Here is a 17,764-nt window from a genome sequence, read left to right on the forward strand (position 1 = left end):
CCTCATAATTCCTTCAAATCATTCAATATTGGGCATCTACGTAAACTTGTTGAGAAATTCTATCCTACTGATTTCAGTCCAAGTGACTTGAAAGTTTTAGAAATTGAGTTGAGCTATTTTCAAAATGATATGCATCGCCTTCCCTGTTTTAAGGACCTCACCACTCTTCCTCAGTTATGTCAACAATTGGCGGAAATAACTTTGGCAAAAAACTACTATTTGCTTTACAGGTTGATTCAGCTGGTGTTGACTCTTCCTGTTTCTACAGCAACAACGGATTCATGTATGAGAATTATTAAGAATAGACTTCGGAGCACCATAGTTGATGAATTCCTTGCTGATTGCATGATTCTCCACATTGAAAGAAAGTTTGCTAATAATATCGACAATTAAGATATAATTGAGGAATTTAAGATTTCTAAGCCTCGTAGGGTAAAGTTTTAGATTTAAATAGTTTAGTTTTGTGTTGCATTGCATTTACTCTTTGTTTTTTTGTTAAGATTTTATTTATGTATAGATATGCATATTTGAGAGTAAGGCTCAGTACGTCCCCCCTGACTAGGTGTATCTTTTTATTTTTATGAATAAAATTCACTCGTATCGTCGAGTTTTTAAGGTAAGTTTCGCCTACTTGACTTTTAAATCCTGGATCGACCACTGGTTCATGAAACAGCGTAGGCATGTTTTAGTCGTTGATAAAAATAAAAAACAGTTGATGGCATCTTCCGTGTTCTAGTACATCAATTCCACCGAAGCTCATAATTATTATATAATTCTTTTTCATCTCTTTCTCTCTGATTTGCGACTCAGTATAATGATTTTCATATCCAATGATTTAATTGTCATCGTACCAAAGTTGTAGAGAGAGAGAGAGAGAGAGAGAGAGAGAGAGAGAGAGAGAGAGAGAATATGTTGTAGAACAATTTAGTTCAAGTGATCGCACAGACAGATGGGAATTGGAAGATGAGGTTGCAGAATATAAGAATGACAAACGTTGCAAAATGTTAAGAAGGGTCAGTTGACTGCGTATTCATAGTATCGAACATTTCCTTGAGTTGACATTGACAATTGCTTTTATTTTTTGTTAGATTACGTAGCAATATAGCAACGTACTTCATCAAATACAATGCCAATTCAACAATCCTACAATAAACCTAGTCTCAAATTTGTGAATTACTTCATATATCAAAGATGGAATAGTGACACTCTAGAGAAAGAAAAATAGATATACTAATATGAGTATCGATACTATGTGGTTATTCATTTTTATAAGCGCAAGTCCAGCCATAGCCCCCAGCTTTGTCAGGACAAGGCTCGAGCCCAGGCAACAACTTTCAGGTGACAGTCGTGGGTTCTACAGGACTGGGCCAGCCCCCAGGCCAAATCAGCTTGATCTCTAGTCTGAGTTTGATGACATCAGCAACAACAACAAATATAAAAAATCTATACATAAAAAAAACTAAAAATTTCAGAATTTTTTATAAAAATAAATACTTAGTGATATTCTTCACTTTCCACACCAAAACTTTATACAACTTCCTCTCATAACATCTCATATGAATAGTAGTTGTCATGGCAACGGGTGGGAACACCACAACCTTTTGCAATGGTTGCCACTATTTATGTGAATAGTAACAGTCTTTGCCTTACCCTTTGCTGTGGCAAATAGGTGAAAGTGCTCTAAGGACTAAAAAATTTGTCGATAAAATCAAAGGATGTGTAATTTTTACTTTATTACCAAAAAGTTTAGCGAATTTTATAGTTTTGTACTTAAATTTTGTACTTAAACATTGATTTTCCGATAACTTTCATATTGAGCAAAACCCATTATTTTTGCATGACAGTGTCATGCGGGGTTTAATTTTTCGCTAAACGGGTGTGGCTTAATGACGGGCTCATATCATCACGTGCATGAAAAAGTTAATTAACTAAAAATCGAAAACTCCCACCTAGACCCAACCGCAAACATCCAGGTAAACCCATTGAGATGTTGGTTTTTTTTTTTTTTTTTTTGGTTGGGCGGTACGTTTTGTTTATGTTTGTATCTTTTGGGCCCTGTGTTATAGTATTTGAATGGGCCTAATAAGTATGTAAAATTGGTTTTTTTTCACAAAAGTTCTCTAAAGTTCAAAAAATTATCATTTTTGGTCCTTTGTGACATTGTTGATTCTCAAGGTTAAATTGGTCTTTACCGTCTGATTCTGTCGAAAATTTTGTTGACATGGAACTTAAGTAGAGCCCACATATCATCAAGTCCTATGAATTTTCTAAGAAAAAAAATAAAATAAAATAAAATAAACCGATAAAAAACTCCAACTTTTTAGCTATTTCATTGACACAGGATATTTCAGAATGTATTAAACATGGGCAATACTGGCTGGAAAAAGGTTGTTTCTGCTCAAGTGAGTTCAAAAACCTATTAGATCATGGAAATCTCAATGTAGCACAAACAAATCAACCGCAAAAAATCTCTATTTCAGGATAACGCAAAGAAACGTCCCAAAATTTACAAGATACTAAAGTCCAAAGAAAACAGCTCAATCTGACCATTTTCCAAATCTTACTCCACTGCAAGCACAATCATAGAAAATCATCTTATTCATCTCTCACCACAACCGCTGCTGCTGCTTCCGCCGCCGGTGCACCCCCAAAATTTATTCCACTCCAAGCACAATCCTATAATAAAGAGATACAGAGAGGCTTGGGGGTTACAGGGGTCTTGTAATGCAAAAAAACAGGGCAGCCACGAGCCACCCAGAAATCCCCAGCCAACACTAATCTAATCCAAATACTAATATCAATCAATATAAACTCTAATACAATTATCCAAATAACAAAATCATGTCAATAAATTCTAATTTAAAAAAACACCACATATAACAATCAACATAAATTCTAATCCAAATAAGAAATAAGAAAATCAATCAACATCCATATCATATCAATAAATTCTAATTAATAAAAGATATATCAATTTCATTAAAATTATAAATCCTAAGCCCAAAATAATATATGTAAAGGATGATCACTCACTTGACTTTATGAGGTTGCTGGAGGAGTCGAGTACTAAGGAGAATTTATCAAAAATAGCCAAAACTTGATCCCTAATTTCAAAAAGGGTTAATTGTTTAAGTAGTCCCTGGACTTTGACCCGATTTGCATTTGAATACCTTAAATTTCAAAATGGTTCTCGTAATCTTTTAACTTTAGTTTCGTTTGGACAAATTGTCCTACCGTCAATTTTGTTAACTTTTTCTGTTAAATGCAGGGGCAAAATGATATTTTTATATTAAAACAAAAAAAAATGAATAAAAAATTATATCTTTAAAATAATAATAAAATCAAGTCAAATAAAAAACCAACAAAATAAAAGAAAATTCAAGTTTTGGGGAAGTAGAAATCGGAATATAGGGGGAGAGAGAGAGTTTAATTTTAATTTTTTAATTTTTTATTAATATTTTAATCAATTTTGATACAAAAATACTTTTTTGCCCCTGCACTTAACCGAAAAATTAACAAAATTGACAGCAAGACCATTTCTCCTAGCGAAACTAAAGTTAAAGGACCACGAGAACCATTTTGGAAATTGAGGTACTCAAATGCAAATCGGGTCTAAATTCAGGAACTAATAAAATGATCAACCCTTTCAAAAATGTCAGTTTTTGTAAAAAATTTCAAATATAGCAAAAAACTCACCAAAATAGACACAAATACCCTCCAATTTAAAACCAACATAAACCTAAAAATGAAAACCATATTAGATTGGGAATCTTTGTACGTAAAGTTTGTTCGCAGACGTATTGCTGCCATAGTCAAACGGTGAGTGTAGTTCTTCCTTGTTTCTTCGTTCAATTTCTTCTTCGTTTCTTCGTTTATTCTTCATACTATATTTATAAAATTTCAATTCTGATTTTGCTGACTTAATGTCCATGGTTTTGCTGACTTAATGTATATCGTTTTATTGAATTTTTTGTTCTACAAACTACCTCTAAATTTGTGACAATTTTTGAAGAATTAAAGTTATGTGAAATAAATTTCCCCATAAATTTTTGAACAATTTTTTGTTCTACAGGATGACGTGGTATACCCGTACTATTGTATAATTTCTCCATGGCGACAACCCCAACCTCCTCCTCCTCTCTCTCTTTCTGTCTCTCTGTGTGTGCAAAGTCAGGCATAAAAAATGGTTTATTCGAAAATTGAAAATTGACAGTGGTTGAGAAATAGGAAAGGAACAGATGTAAAAATCAATCAAATGGGGACCTCTGCGTTGGACCTCTCCTATGTGGCGCTTGTAAATTGGCTATTTTACAATAATTTGTATCTTTAATTTACCCAAAAAAAAATATCTAAGGGAAAAATTCACAATTATGGTATAATTCAAGGGATAAAACCGCATGTAAACTTTAAAAAAATTAATGCACCTGAGATCAAAATGGTGTCATTTTGGCCAAGCTTTTTAAAAAAAATTAAAAGCCTTGCGCGCACACTGTGCAAGGCAGCAGCAGGACAAGGCTTCTCATGCATTTCATTGAACAGGTGGTGTGCGCTTGGGATCGCACACCAGCAAGGCTTGGCGTAGCCTCTGACCTCCATAGCCATCTTTTCCGGCTTCCATGGGGTCGCCTGACCCCATTTTTCCGTATATGCGTCAGCCCAAACCTGAATGTAGCACAAACAAATTGACTGCAAGAATCTCTATTTTAGGATAACACAAAGAAACATCTCAAAATTTAGAAGATACTAAAGCCCAACGAAAACAGCTCAATCTGACCTTTTTTCCAAATTTACTCCACTGCAAAGCACAATCATAGAAAATCATCTTATTCATCTCTCACCACAACCTCTGTTGCCACAACCGGTGCACCCCCAAAATTTAATCTACTCCAAGCACTATCCTATAATAAAGAGAGACAGAGAGCCTAGGGTAGGGGTCGTGTAATGTAAAATGGGTCGCCTGTCTCTAAGAGGTGTGAGCCCAAGTCCTACATAGTGACGGGCTTTTTCAGTAAGAGTGAACGGGCCAGCTTTATATGAAACAGGGAAAGGGAAATTGAATACAAACAGTTTGGATCCAGAGGCGGCTATGAGGGGGTTAAAACGGAGCCACTGCAAATCCAATTTTTTAGGGCCCCCAAATTTTTTGCCCATGCATATATGAAATAAGTATGTTAAATGTAAATTTCCTTACTAAGTTTGAGCTTAGCTCGGTTGGTTGATCGTGTTTTACATCCCCCACGAGCAGTATTTGACATATAGACCTCACCTAAATAACACATCAACAATAACAGAATTTTCAACGGAACCTGATGATATGGACCAATTTGATATACCCTAGGTAATCTCAAGGACCAATCATGTCGTGAAAAAATATAAATGGCCAAAGGTGATAATTTCGTGAACTTCATAAACAATTTGTGGAAAAAAAAATATATATATATTTTAAATACAAGCGATAATGAGGAAAGGGAATCTAACTTAAAACCTTAGGTGCACGGGTAAATATTCTTAATCCACTTAGCTACAAGCTCATTGCTTTGTGGAACTGATTTTTATGAAAGAGCAAAAAAGATTTCAAACAGAAGCCATCAAGTTCCAAAAGAAAAGAAAAATACTATCTTGGAAAAAAGAAAAAAAACATTACTGCACGAATTGGAAATTACGCTCCTGGACGTTAGGAACTAACGCAACACAATTCAATAAAATTAGGATTAAATATTTTTTTGTCATTGAGTTTTATACAAATTTCAATTTAGTCATTGAAATAAATTTACTTCAATATTTTTTTTTGAATCAAATTTTATTTTAATTATTCACTGAATTTTTTTAAAAAAATTGTGAATTGGAAATTACACTCCAAGACATTAGAAATAGAAAGTAATGCAACACCAGTAAAAAAAAATTAATAATTCCAATCAGCAATGCCACCAGTTTCCTGATTCCTCGTTATTTTTTTATTTTTTTATTTTCTGATATACTTTTACATTAAACTCAAAGGAGGGGCAATCTCGATTCTCTCTACCCCAATTTCCACCACAAGGAGGACGCCAACCAATAACTTGGCCAATCGCCAGAGGTAAGAAATGTCTTCCCATTCTTTCTGATTCAGTTGGTTTGATCTTGTTTGTATGACTGCTTATTAGCTTGCATGGAAAGAAAAAGGCATGTTCTTACCATGAAGGGCATTTTGTTTTGCTGGAAATGTAAAACTGATTGGGTTCTTGTAATTTTATGTACTGTAGTTTCTTGTTTCTGGTTTTCTGTATTTGGGTAAGCTGATTGCAGAAACATTTTCAAAATTAAATTAATAAGAAAATGCCACCAAAACTGTTGTCAAATTGCAATTTTTTCCTTATTCTTTATATTCTTACTTGAATGTGTTGATAGAAACAAATGGTAAAATTATTATATGCCGCAACAGAGAGGCTCTTCATTTCTAGGGAGCCAAATTCCAAATCTTTAAAATGGGGAGATTGATAGGGTGCACTGGAGCCCCATCTTTGTGTTACTTCTCAAAAGAGCTAAAGAAAAGAGATAGCTAGAGTCATTTTCATTGGAGATGCTCTAAAAGCCTTTAGCTAATTTTGTTCTTATATTTGATTTTGCATTCAAGAATGAGGATAGTAGGACTGACAGGTGGAATTGCATCCGGGAAGAGCACCGTCTCAAATCTCTTCAAGGCCCATGACTTTCCCGTCGTTGAGGCAGATCTTGTTGCTCGTGTAAGTAATGATCAAACCCTTAATACCCCTATATTAAAATCATAAAAGATTTATGGCAGTATTTTCTTTTTAGCTAGTTCATTGACAGAGGATATTTCAGGATGTATTAAAGAAGGGCAAAACTGGGTGGAAAAAGGTTGTTTCAGCATTTGGGGATGACATTTTACAACCTGATGGAGAAGTTGATAGGCCTAAACTAGGCCAAATTATATTCTCTAATCCCGAAAAGCGCAAACTTCTGAATCGGTACTTACCCTTTTGCAGATAGTTCCATTTTTCTTGTGTTTTAATTGAGAGTATCACTTAGTAATACTATTAGCTGTATGATTTTACTTCCTACTTCAACATTATCTCTGGTGCAGTTGAGTAAATCATAATCTTTTACAAATCTAGTCACCATTGAATACAAAAAGACTCACTCAGTGTCAATCTGTGTGAATGCTGGGTTCCCACTTATGGTTTTAAATTTATATAATTCAGGTCCTGTAATAATCACCAAGTTTTGACTTGTCCAAGTTAAAATTCATTGCACAATCTCCTAATAACAAGGGAAATTATGCAAATTCCATTAGTCAAAATTGCCTAGATTTTGTTATAATATTCCTGGTAATGGTAATGCCTTATCAGAGATTCTGTGTTGGATCACTTTATAATACAAGTTCCATGACATATCAGTTTCAAAGTCTAGTTTTTATCTTTTTGTAGAGTGCTGGCTCCTTACATATGGTTTGGAATCTTTTGGGAAGTTTTGAAGCTATGGATGGAGGGGTTTAAGATTATTGTTGTTGATGTCCCTCTATTGTTCGAGGCCAAGATGGAAAAATGGACAAAGCCCATTGTTTTGGTATGGGTTGATTCTGAAACACAGCTCCAGAGACTCATGTTGAGGGACAGTACAAGTGAGGATGATGCTCAGAACAGGATAAATGCTCAGATGTCACTTGATTTGAAAAAGACCAAGGCAGACCTAGTGATTGATAATACTGGTTCACTAAAGGATTTAAGAGAACAGTTTCGCAGTATCTTAGTTATCATCACGAAGCCCTTGACGTGGACTGAATTCGGGTTCTCTAGACGAGGTGTCGCGCTGTTTCTTCTCTCCATTGTTGTAGGTGTTTTGATGTATTTTCAGAGAAGTTTATATACTAGTAGTTTATAGCAACTTTGGAATTATACTTGGTTGAGATCTTGATCTAAATCTCCCCCTCTTTGATAGAATAAGAACCTTCACTCTGTTTTGTAGCAACAATGAAGAATGATTTTTTGCATCACTGTCTAACATTATTAAGCCAGAGCCTTGGTTACTTAAGTTTCTTGGTGGTGACTCATTTGAAATCTCACTTAGCTCTATCAATGAGGTTGTGTTTGGGGTATAACGAGATATGCATTATTTATGTGCTATGGTTTCAACTTTATTACCTTCTTTTGGGGCTATCCCATTCCTTGGTTCTAGTCATACAGAAGTGGTCATCTAGATTTTGCTCCACTGTGCTTATTTTCTTATACCCTTTTTTTGGGTTTTTTCAATTTAGTATTATGTACTTAAGGGTATACTAGTATTGTGTTTTCAATTTTAACAATTCAAGCTATACTAGCATATATAATGGGTCTAGCCCAGTGGAAGAGGGTCTTGACTTGCAGACTAGAGGTCTCATGTTCGAATCTCCATAGCATCATTTGTGTGTATGTGTGAGAAATCCCTCTCCCTTCTAGTTTAGACTATCACTTGTACTAATAAACAAATCAATGCGGCATCTTGAACAATTTAGTACCATGTTACCTTGTTTTGGGGGCAATCCCATTCCTTGGTTCTAGTCATAGAAGTGGTCATCTATATTTTGCTCCATTATGTTTATTTATTTTTGGGTTATTTTTTATGGCATGTTTACTTGTAAATAATGGGGGAACTTAAGAATAAGGAAATCAAGAATATGAATCAGATCAATTACTCCTCTAGTTGATTTAATTCCTAGTTTTGAGGGTATTTGATTACGGATTTTATGGCATATTTACTTAGAAGGAATGATGAATTCATGAATAGGGAAACTTAAGAATTTGGGAGTAAGAAATTGGAATCGGATCAACTACTCCCTCTAATTGATATGATTCCTAGTTTTGAGGGTATTTGATAACGAATTTTACTGTGGAACTCCCATAATTTTTTATACCGTATACGTAAGTAAATGTAGGGGCACGTGTTAGTAACAAAGGGGAATACATAATTGGAATGATTATGATACCCATTACTAATAAGTAAACATGCCTTACAAGAATCAAGAAGTCATGAATTAGAAAACTTGGGAATCAAGGAATGATAATTGGATCAACTACTCCCCTAGTTGATCCCATCCTGATTTTGAGGGTATTTAATTATAGATTTTAACATGAAAACTACATAATTTTTTTATTTTTGATGTATTAGTAAACGAGGGGAAGTCAGGAATTAGAATTAGTAAAGGGCTTTTCACATTTAAGCCCATAAATAGGGTCCAAAATATGGAAAAACCATACAATACTCAAACTCTAGGAAAAACTTATTTGACTTTTCACTTTTCACATGGGCCAAATATACCATACAAGCTTTGAATTACTAAAATGTTACAACACTACCATGAGAGTTCTTTTCTAAAAATCATAATGCAAGCATAATAAAGGTATTTCACATATCATTCAAATTAAAAAATAGTATTGTTGGTCATTTTTGAGTTTTTTTCTTCAATTTATAGGTCTTAGTGTTTATATATAAAATCAATGCAAGAAATAAAGTTTATTATAAAATTCAACAAAGATAAGATTCAAAATTTCATTTTCTCAACAACTACAACATATGAAAAAGAAAAAGAAAAAAGAAGAATGATACAGTCTATGGAGACTCTTCAAACTGTTAAGATTTCAAATTGGGCCACTATTAGCAACATCGATATTGTCCTTAACTTAATTATCTGTTTAGCAGGTGTGAGGTTTTTACATAAAAGACCTTTATGTTATTAGTAGTGAAACTATTTATTTTTTATATTATATTTTATTTGGCCAAGTTCCCATGACTTCATATTCTTCAACACAAACTCATTCAATTTATGTTTCTTCTTCAATTCAATTACGTACTTTCTCAGTCTCTCCTCCACTTTCTCCTTGTTGCTTTTATCCACACAGTCCATGACGTAGAAGCCGAGAATGGCACCGACAATGGCTTTGGTGTTGATCCAGACATCTCTCTCTCTCTCTCTCTCTCTCTCTCTCTCTCTCTCTCTCTCTCTCTCTCTCTCTCCTTGATTTTATTGGGAAAGTTTCATGGTGTTTTTACTAATCAAGAATTGGAATTCTCATAATAAGGAATTGAATTCCACCTATGGAGGATTCCCCCGTTTACTTCATATCAAGTAATTAAAAAGTAAGTGAGACCCACACAAAATTAAGAATTGAATTCTTGATTTTGGAGAATTCCAATTCTTGGGTGAGAGGTAGTATTTTAATTCCTGGAGAACTAACACATTAGGAATTCATCTTTTTAACCCATTATATACTCACACAATTTTAAAATTTTAAATTTTATCATCTACTTTAACCCAACAACGAGAACATTTTAGTAATTAGTACCACTCCTACGCCAATTCCATATAGTTTAGTAAACAACTTCAATAGGAATCCGAAATCTAATCTTCCTCAATCCAACTCCTCCTCAATTCAATTCATCCTCAATTCAATTCCTCCTAATCTAATTACGGATTAATAAACATGTCATCAATGTTTTGTTTTGTTATTTTTAATATTTTATTCAACTTTAAAATAAATAAAAAAATCCCACGTGTGCCACCACCTTGCATGTTGCAACACATTTTCAAGCACACATTGCAAACATTTTCAAGATGAAATATTTTGTTATAAAAACTGAAAACATGCCTCAAGTGTGCAAGTCATTTCGGGTATCTCAAAACAACAAATAACCAAGGTCGTTGTTTTGTTTTTTTAAATCTGAAAAACAAAGGTCGAGGTTTAATATTGATTCTTGACCAGTTGGACTCATCCCAAATTAAAAATAAAAAATAAAAAAAAAGAGTAGAACATCTTGACTAGTCACACAAGTTGAACCAGTGCTTGCTTTGCCTTGCCTGCTTGAATTTTTGTACTCACCTCCTTGCACACCCACTGCCTAAATTAGGTAGGCATGTGCTGTTGAATTATTATAGTCATGTTTGTCAGCATGACAATTACCCTTCAGCATGGATCTACATAATTATATGGTTGCCTAGTCTAATCAATAAAAATTTGTACTCAACAAAATATAAAATGAAAATTAAATCACCTGACCTAGAGAGTTTATCATTTCAGTATTAAACATTTACTTTCATACTTACTATTTGAACTTCAACTTAATTTTTTTTTTCCGACACCAACTAGCTCTTCATGTGCAAACGTGAATTAAGCGAATTGGCTATAGACTAGTGCGCCCGATCCTTTACATCTAAGTTCGAATTCCCGTATTTATCAATTAGAGTTGTTTAGATTATCGTTTTATACAAAGAATATTAGGGATAGGAATTAATCACATGACTCTAACTAAAACTCAGGAATTGAAGATAAGAAATTGATACTAGGGAATAGAGTTTGTGCTCCTAAGTGCTCAATCACTTCAGCTCCATCCAAACCCTTACGACAAGTTGTAACTTAAATGACCTGAATATACCATCTGCCAACACCTTGCACAACCTAACCTCAAGTCTCAGTCAATACTCAACTCCATCATTTTCCCACCAACCCAAGGACCCCCTCTCACTCTCTCCTTCCTCTGCTTTAAAATGCAAAAGTTTAAAATGCAAGATTCCTCCAATTCACCTAACCCATTCCCAAAAGGAACAATCCAACTCCAACAGAAACACCTCCTCCTCACCAAACACCCATGGCCGCCTTTTCCCTCCAGACCTCCTCCTCCTCCAGCATTGCTCGTCTCGGTTCCCAAACCCGATTTTCCGGAGCCGATTTGGGTCCAGACCCGAAATCCATAGGTTTCCCTTCTCACCCTCGCTCTAGTCTCGTGCTTCCCCTCAAACTCCCCAACAGTAAGAGCAGATCAAGAGCAGTGGTGATGGCAGTTGCAGTGAGTGGCAATGACCAAACCCAAATAACGGAAGTCGACATCTCTCTGAGCCCAAGAGTCAACTCCGTCAAGCCTTCAAAGACAGTTGCCATTACTGACCAGGCCACGGCTCTCGTGCAAGCCGGTGTACCCGTTATCCGATTAGCGGCTGGTGAACCCGATTTCGATACCCCTTCTGTCATTGCTGAGGTAGCTGCTTGTTTAGCTTCTTTCATTGACATCTTAATTTGTGAATTTTGCTGCATTGCCAATTGCCAATAATGGGTTGTTTTGAATTTTTTTTCATTTTCAAAGGCTGGGATCAATGCAATTCGTGAAGGTTACACAAGGTACACGCCAAATGCAGGGACTTTGGAACTTCGCCAAGCAATTTGTCATAAGCTCAAAGGTTAGACCTTTTTGTTTCTTTCTGGTTTTTTCATGTATGATATGCAGTGTATGATTTCACATTTGGAGTTGTAAGTAACGGTTAGGCTTTTGTAGAGGAGAATGGGATCTCTTACACACCTGATCAGATTGTAGTTAGCAATGGAGCCAAGCAGAGTATTGTTCAAGCAGTGCTTGCAGTTTGTTCCCCAGGAGATGAGGTCAATTGCTCTGTACCCAATACTCCCACAATCTACTTTAGACTTTATATTTTTTATGGATTCGTTTATATCATTTTCATTCATTTCAGATTCGAACTGTATTAGTGGAGTCGAAAGAAACCAAGTGTCAGTTCAATAATTAAGAAATTCTATTTTTTTTTTTTTTTTCCCTTTCTGCTTCGTTGTTCTTTGGTGTTATTGTTAGTGGTTATGAATGCATTGTAGCTAGTGCCTGTGAAGGTGACTCACATTTGCCAAAAACCTTGTATCTCCAGGTTATAATTCCAGCGCCATTTTGGGTGAGTTACCCGGAAATGGCAAGGTTAGCCGATGCAACACCTGTGATTCTTCCCACGAGCATCTCCGACAATTTTCTCTTGGATCCAAAACTTCTGGAATCCAAACTCACTGAAAAGTCAAGACTTCTGATTCTTTGTTCTCCATCCAACCCAACAGGATCTGTATACCCCAAGAAATTGCTTCAGGAGATTGCTCAAATTGTAGCAAGGCATCCCAGGCTTCTGGTACACTCACTCTACCTGAACTGGAAGACCTGTAATTTACTACCTCATCCTTAACATTTTGAATCCTGAATTTTCAGTTACTGTTTTGTTCAGGTTATTTCTGATGAAATATATGAACACATAATTTACACACCAGCAACTCACACAAGCTTTGCATCTTTGCCGGGCATGTGGGAGAGGACTCTGACAGTCAATGGCTTTTCAAAGGTAAGTATATGGCTAACCCCTTGTTGATTTCGTACTCCTCTGGCGTAAAGGTGGCTTGTCCATTTTAAATCTTGATAACTGTTAAACAGAAGAAAAAAAACCCTGAAGTGGTAGGTTTGATTCTAAAGGTTGACATTTAGAAGGTGGTATCTGTAGGCTTTTGCAATGACTGGTTGGCGACTTGGATATCTTGCCGGCCCTAAACACTTTGTTGCAGCGTGTGGAAAGATCCAGAGTCAGGTATTTCCGACATTAGAATTCCATATGCATCGTGCAGATATATTTTGCCAATTATCTAAAAAGTAATAATGGCACATGTCTGACAATTGCATTTTTCAAACCTTCTTTTGTTAGCTTGTGGCATTCATTAATAGTTTTGGGGTAAAAAGTTTGAAAATGTGCACACACACAAAATAAGAACAAAAAAAATCCTTTCAGCCCATCCACACAGACTAATTAGTAATTTATGGTCTATACATTTGAGTATAATGTTAGTTCCAACAAATTCATTTTGATGTCGCTTGCCATTGTAATTAAAGTTTATTCATTCCTACAATGAAATTTATAAACATGGAATATTTTATGGAAGTTTTAATCTTTTGTTGAATTGTAAAATTACGGAGGCAATAAGCATGGTAATGGTGGGATATGTGTTTGAAAAGGCGGTAAGAGGTATCATGCATGCTTTATATCGAGGGGTACTTCAAAAAAAAAACATACATAATGAGTTTAGTGGAGACATCACTTGTTTAAGAGTTTATACTGCATCAAGTATAAACTAACAGTCTAACATGTCTGGAATGCTATTGATGGTCAACCACCTTTAAGTAACTAAACACCACTACAGCTGAGAGACGGTTCTTAAGCGGCAAAGAACAGCATGGCGCTGCTATGATAATAATTCTTGTCATTGCTTCTTTCTTCTTCAGCTTCCATCACAAGATCATTTTTTTCTCTGTTTTGGGTTGTAGCTACTGATCGTTTTGAACATTGTGCTGAAAAATGTCCAAAGTAAAATACATTGCTAACATTGCTGTTCAGTTCTAGTTTTAAAACTAGAGCCAACGCTATTTTGTGCACTCTTAGGAATGGGAATCATCAAATGGTTGGCAGAAGTGGAGCCACCATGGGATTTTGAAAATTCACTTTCCTTTTGCTTGCATTTGCAACGGATTTTTAAATTCCAATATTCTCTTCTAATGGAGCCTTCTTAAATGTTCCCTTTTGGACTCTTCTTCCATTTGATTAGAAATCTGGATGGGATCATGACTTGCTGCTAAATCCTTAAGCAATATGAGTATTTAATTCTTTGCAGCATGGATATGGATGCCTTTGTTCCATGGAAAGTCTAATTTTGTCCAAGCTAAAAGAACTTATTGGAATACTCTTTGACCGAGAGACTTCCTGGCATCAATTCCTTGAATGTCAATGAACTTATTGCTTGTCACCACCTAAAAACTAAATCCAACCTGTATAGTCAATCAAGGTTTACTTCAGAAATGTTGTCCTTTTAGAAATCATCAACTTCCAAGTTCACACCCCTTTTTACCCCCAGTAGTATATGTTCTTCTTGCCATGAGGATGAAGATGACATAATGACTTTCTGTTAAACCCTTAAGAAATATGAGTATTTAACTCTTCGCAGTGCAGATATGGATGTCTTTGTTCCATGTAAAGTATAATCTTGTCCAAGCCAAAGAACTTATTGGTACACTCTGTGACAGAGAGACTTTCTGGCACCAATTCTTTGAATTTTCGGTGTACTTATTGCTTGGGCAGTGTGTCATAACCATCTGCATGTCATCTCAAGTTCATGACTGCATACCGAGCTTGTCATAACCACACCTAGTTTTAACTAATGCATAGCTAATTTATATTTACAAGTATAATGGAACAAGTCCTAAGTTAAGATCATGGATGGTTAATTAGTATCATTGCAAAAGAAATTGAAGATAATTAAATAATTTGGCCTACATTAGAGGTCAATATTTGGACGTCTCAAGTGTTGGATGAAATTTTGGGATGATCAATATATATACATTACTTTTATTTACATTTGTATATGTGTTTTTGTTTTTGAAGTTTGCTACACAAAGCTAACCCCAGTGTAATATGCCATAGTTCACCTCAGGTGCCAGTAGTATATCACAGAAAGCAGGAGTTGCTGCCCTAGGTCTTGGCTATGCTGGTGGAGAGGCAGTTTCTATTATGGTGAAAGCATTCAGGGAGCGACGAGATTTCTTGGTCAAAAGCTTTGGTGAACTTTCTGGTGTTAAGATTTCAGAACCCAAGGTACCAGATCTGATAATCCGTTTATTTCCTCTTTATTTTTCTCATTTTCCTTTCCCCCTTGTCTGGAGTATAGCAGTCCTTTGAGTGTTAAATTTTTTGTATGTTTTATCCTTTTCTTTTTATCCTAATTTCTTCGTTATATCACTTCTCACTTTCAGGGAGCTTTCTATCTCTTCATTGATGTCAGCTCTTACTATGGAACAGAGGCTGAAGGATTTGGTAAAATTGAGAATTCGGAGTCCCTATGCCGTTACCTACTTGACAAGGGTCAGGTATGCATTACCAATGGCTGCTTGTAGATTGCTATTCAGGAAGAGTCATATTTTAGAAGTCCTAATAGTTTGAAATCCCTTGATGGTTCCATAAAATGCTGATATGGGATTGGTCACTATCTATAAAATAAAAGAAAGAATAGAAAAGAAAAGGAGTACATTGAGTAGCAAACTGACTTCAGTTCTTCGTACTTGGGTTGTCATTGATTTACAGGTTGCACTAGTTCCAGGGGATGCATTTGGAGATGATACCTGCATACGAATATCCTATGCAGCATCCCTCACAACCCTGCAGGCAGCTGTGGAGAGAATTAAGAAAGCACTCGTCACACTAAAGTAAAGCATGTCTGCCCGCATTTAAATTAAGCAAAATCGTTACTGGTAATGTTGCAACTGTTGTACTTTGGTGTAAATCTGTACTCTAGTAACTCTAGTAATTGTTTCGAAACTAAGTTGGTCCTGTAGGGGACAGTCTAAAATAATTTTTCCGGGCTGTATTCAACAGTTATGCAATCAAAGGCTTATGTTCCTATTGTATTTAATTTTGGTTAAATCAAAGGTGTATGTTGAATTGTATTTTAAGGATTCTAAACTCATTTTTCAGAATGGTCTTTTCTTAGAAACTACTGGAATCTGGCATTTTCGTTGGAAATATGATCTACCAAATTTACCTTTTGGAAGCTGAAATATAAGGTTATAGTAATCATTAAGAATTATTATATAGTTCAGAAGAAAACAGAGAATGAGGTTACAAAAATCAACTCTACCCTTTGTTGGCAAAACTTTTATGTTGCAGGTTTGGACTTGTGAGAAAGCTGAACCGAAAGTAATTTGCAGTTATTAAACATGGAAATGTAGTCCTAGGAAATGCATCCTAAAAGGGTTGTGACTAATTAAGTTGAAGCCCAATAACGTCTAATATGGATATTTCCCACAAAATGTCTCAAATAAGTTTGTTTGAGGTATCCTCAAAAGAATGAAACTATATATATGTTTGTTTTTGTTAATTTATGGTGAAATAATTTTTTGAGGGGTAAGTTTATGCTCAAATATAGTTTAAAGCCCACATGGAGGCCACTCATTACTCGCAACTTCTTCTTGTCCATTTTTTTATTTCGGCTTTTATCACAAAACGTTCTTGACGTTTGCGAAACTATCAGATTGCATCTTAAAATTTTTTTTTTTATCATTCATGGTCCCTAACGTTAATATAGGTGCTCTTAAATAGTCCTTATGTTAAAAAAAACTGTTAATTCCAGAGATATAATCGTCAAATTAATCTAAAACTATAATATATATATATATATATATATATATGTTCATGACTGTTATAGTTGGCAGAGGGCTTAGCTGGATTAATCCATTTTGAGATTCCATTGACAAACTGTGTCTCAACTATTTGAGAATCACCAGAGATATCAAATTCCTCTATCACTTTTGCTGCACAGTCATCGTCATCCAGACCTACTTCTTCTATTTGTATTCCTAGGATCAATGCTCTCAGCTCATGTGATGATACATTGATATGTATGTGTTATTATTCTGGTCTAATTTGTGAAACAGCCTGCAAATAAAATCAGGAAACGACTAAACTAAATATAGAAACCTGGAACTTACCCTTGTATAATGGATACATTGGGGTTGCCTCCAACTGTCAAAAGACTCGGTAGTAAGTTTTTTTGTACATATTTACGCATCACAAAATCAAGTCTTCTTTTCTGATCGGGAACCTGTAACCATAACCAGGATCGGGGAAATACAAAAAATCAGGAAATTTGGAACATCCGTTGCAATTGGCCAGTGCCCAAGGCGTATATATATATGTTTGAAGTTGATCTGGAAATTTGACTTTTTTAGTGGCGAAAATTCTGATGAACATCTGTCGCTAAAAAATTTTAGTGACGAAACATGTTCAAATAATTTCTGGGCAAAACAGCAGCTGGGTTTTTATAGTTCAATTTGTTTATGTTATTCCTTTCCATTTTCAGTGCTCACCTTTACGTTATTCCCTTTCATTCATGCTTCATCTTTTTCTGGCCTCCGCCATTGGAGTATGGGCGTGTCA

At 35.3% G+C, this 17,764-nt stretch overlaps 2 protein-coding genes across 2 annotated transcripts; both read left to right on the top strand.

The window, feature by feature from the left end:
- Positions 1–5,983: 5,983 nt before the first annotated feature.
- LOC117631226 (dephospho-CoA kinase-like) lies at positions 5,984–8,052 on the top strand. The gene is made up of 4 exons (XM_034364254.1): positions 5,984–6,076; positions 6,614–6,722; positions 6,823–6,968; positions 7,428–8,052. The coding sequence occupies exons 2-4, from the start codon at positions 6,615–6,617 to the stop codon at positions 7,879–7,881; spliced, it is 708 nt and encodes a 235-aa protein (XP_034220145.1). The 5' UTR covers positions 5,984–6,076; position 6,614; the 3' UTR covers positions 7,882–8,052.
- A 3,454-nt stretch (positions 8,053–11,506) lies between these two features.
- Positions 11,507–16,305, top strand: LOC117631225 (bifunctional aspartate aminotransferase and glutamate/aspartate-prephenate aminotransferase). The gene is made up of 9 exons (XM_034364253.1): positions 11,507–12,006; positions 12,112–12,205; positions 12,301–12,404; positions 12,680–12,928; positions 13,022–13,135; positions 13,292–13,375; positions 15,257–15,427; positions 15,586–15,699; positions 15,914–16,305. The coding sequence occupies exons 1-9, from the start codon at positions 11,620–11,622 to the stop codon at positions 16,037–16,039; spliced, it is 1,443 nt and encodes a 480-aa protein (XP_034220144.1). The 5' UTR covers positions 11,507–11,619; the 3' UTR covers positions 16,040–16,305.
- The last annotated feature ends 1,459 nt before the right edge of the window (positions 16,306–17,764 follow it).

Source organism: Prunus dulcis, chromosome 6 (genome assembly GCF_902201215.1).
Source record: "Prunus dulcis chromosome 6, ALMONDv2, whole genome shotgun sequence".
Classification (NCBI taxonomy): domain Eukaryota; kingdom Viridiplantae; phylum Streptophyta; class Magnoliopsida; order Rosales; family Rosaceae; genus Prunus; species Prunus dulcis.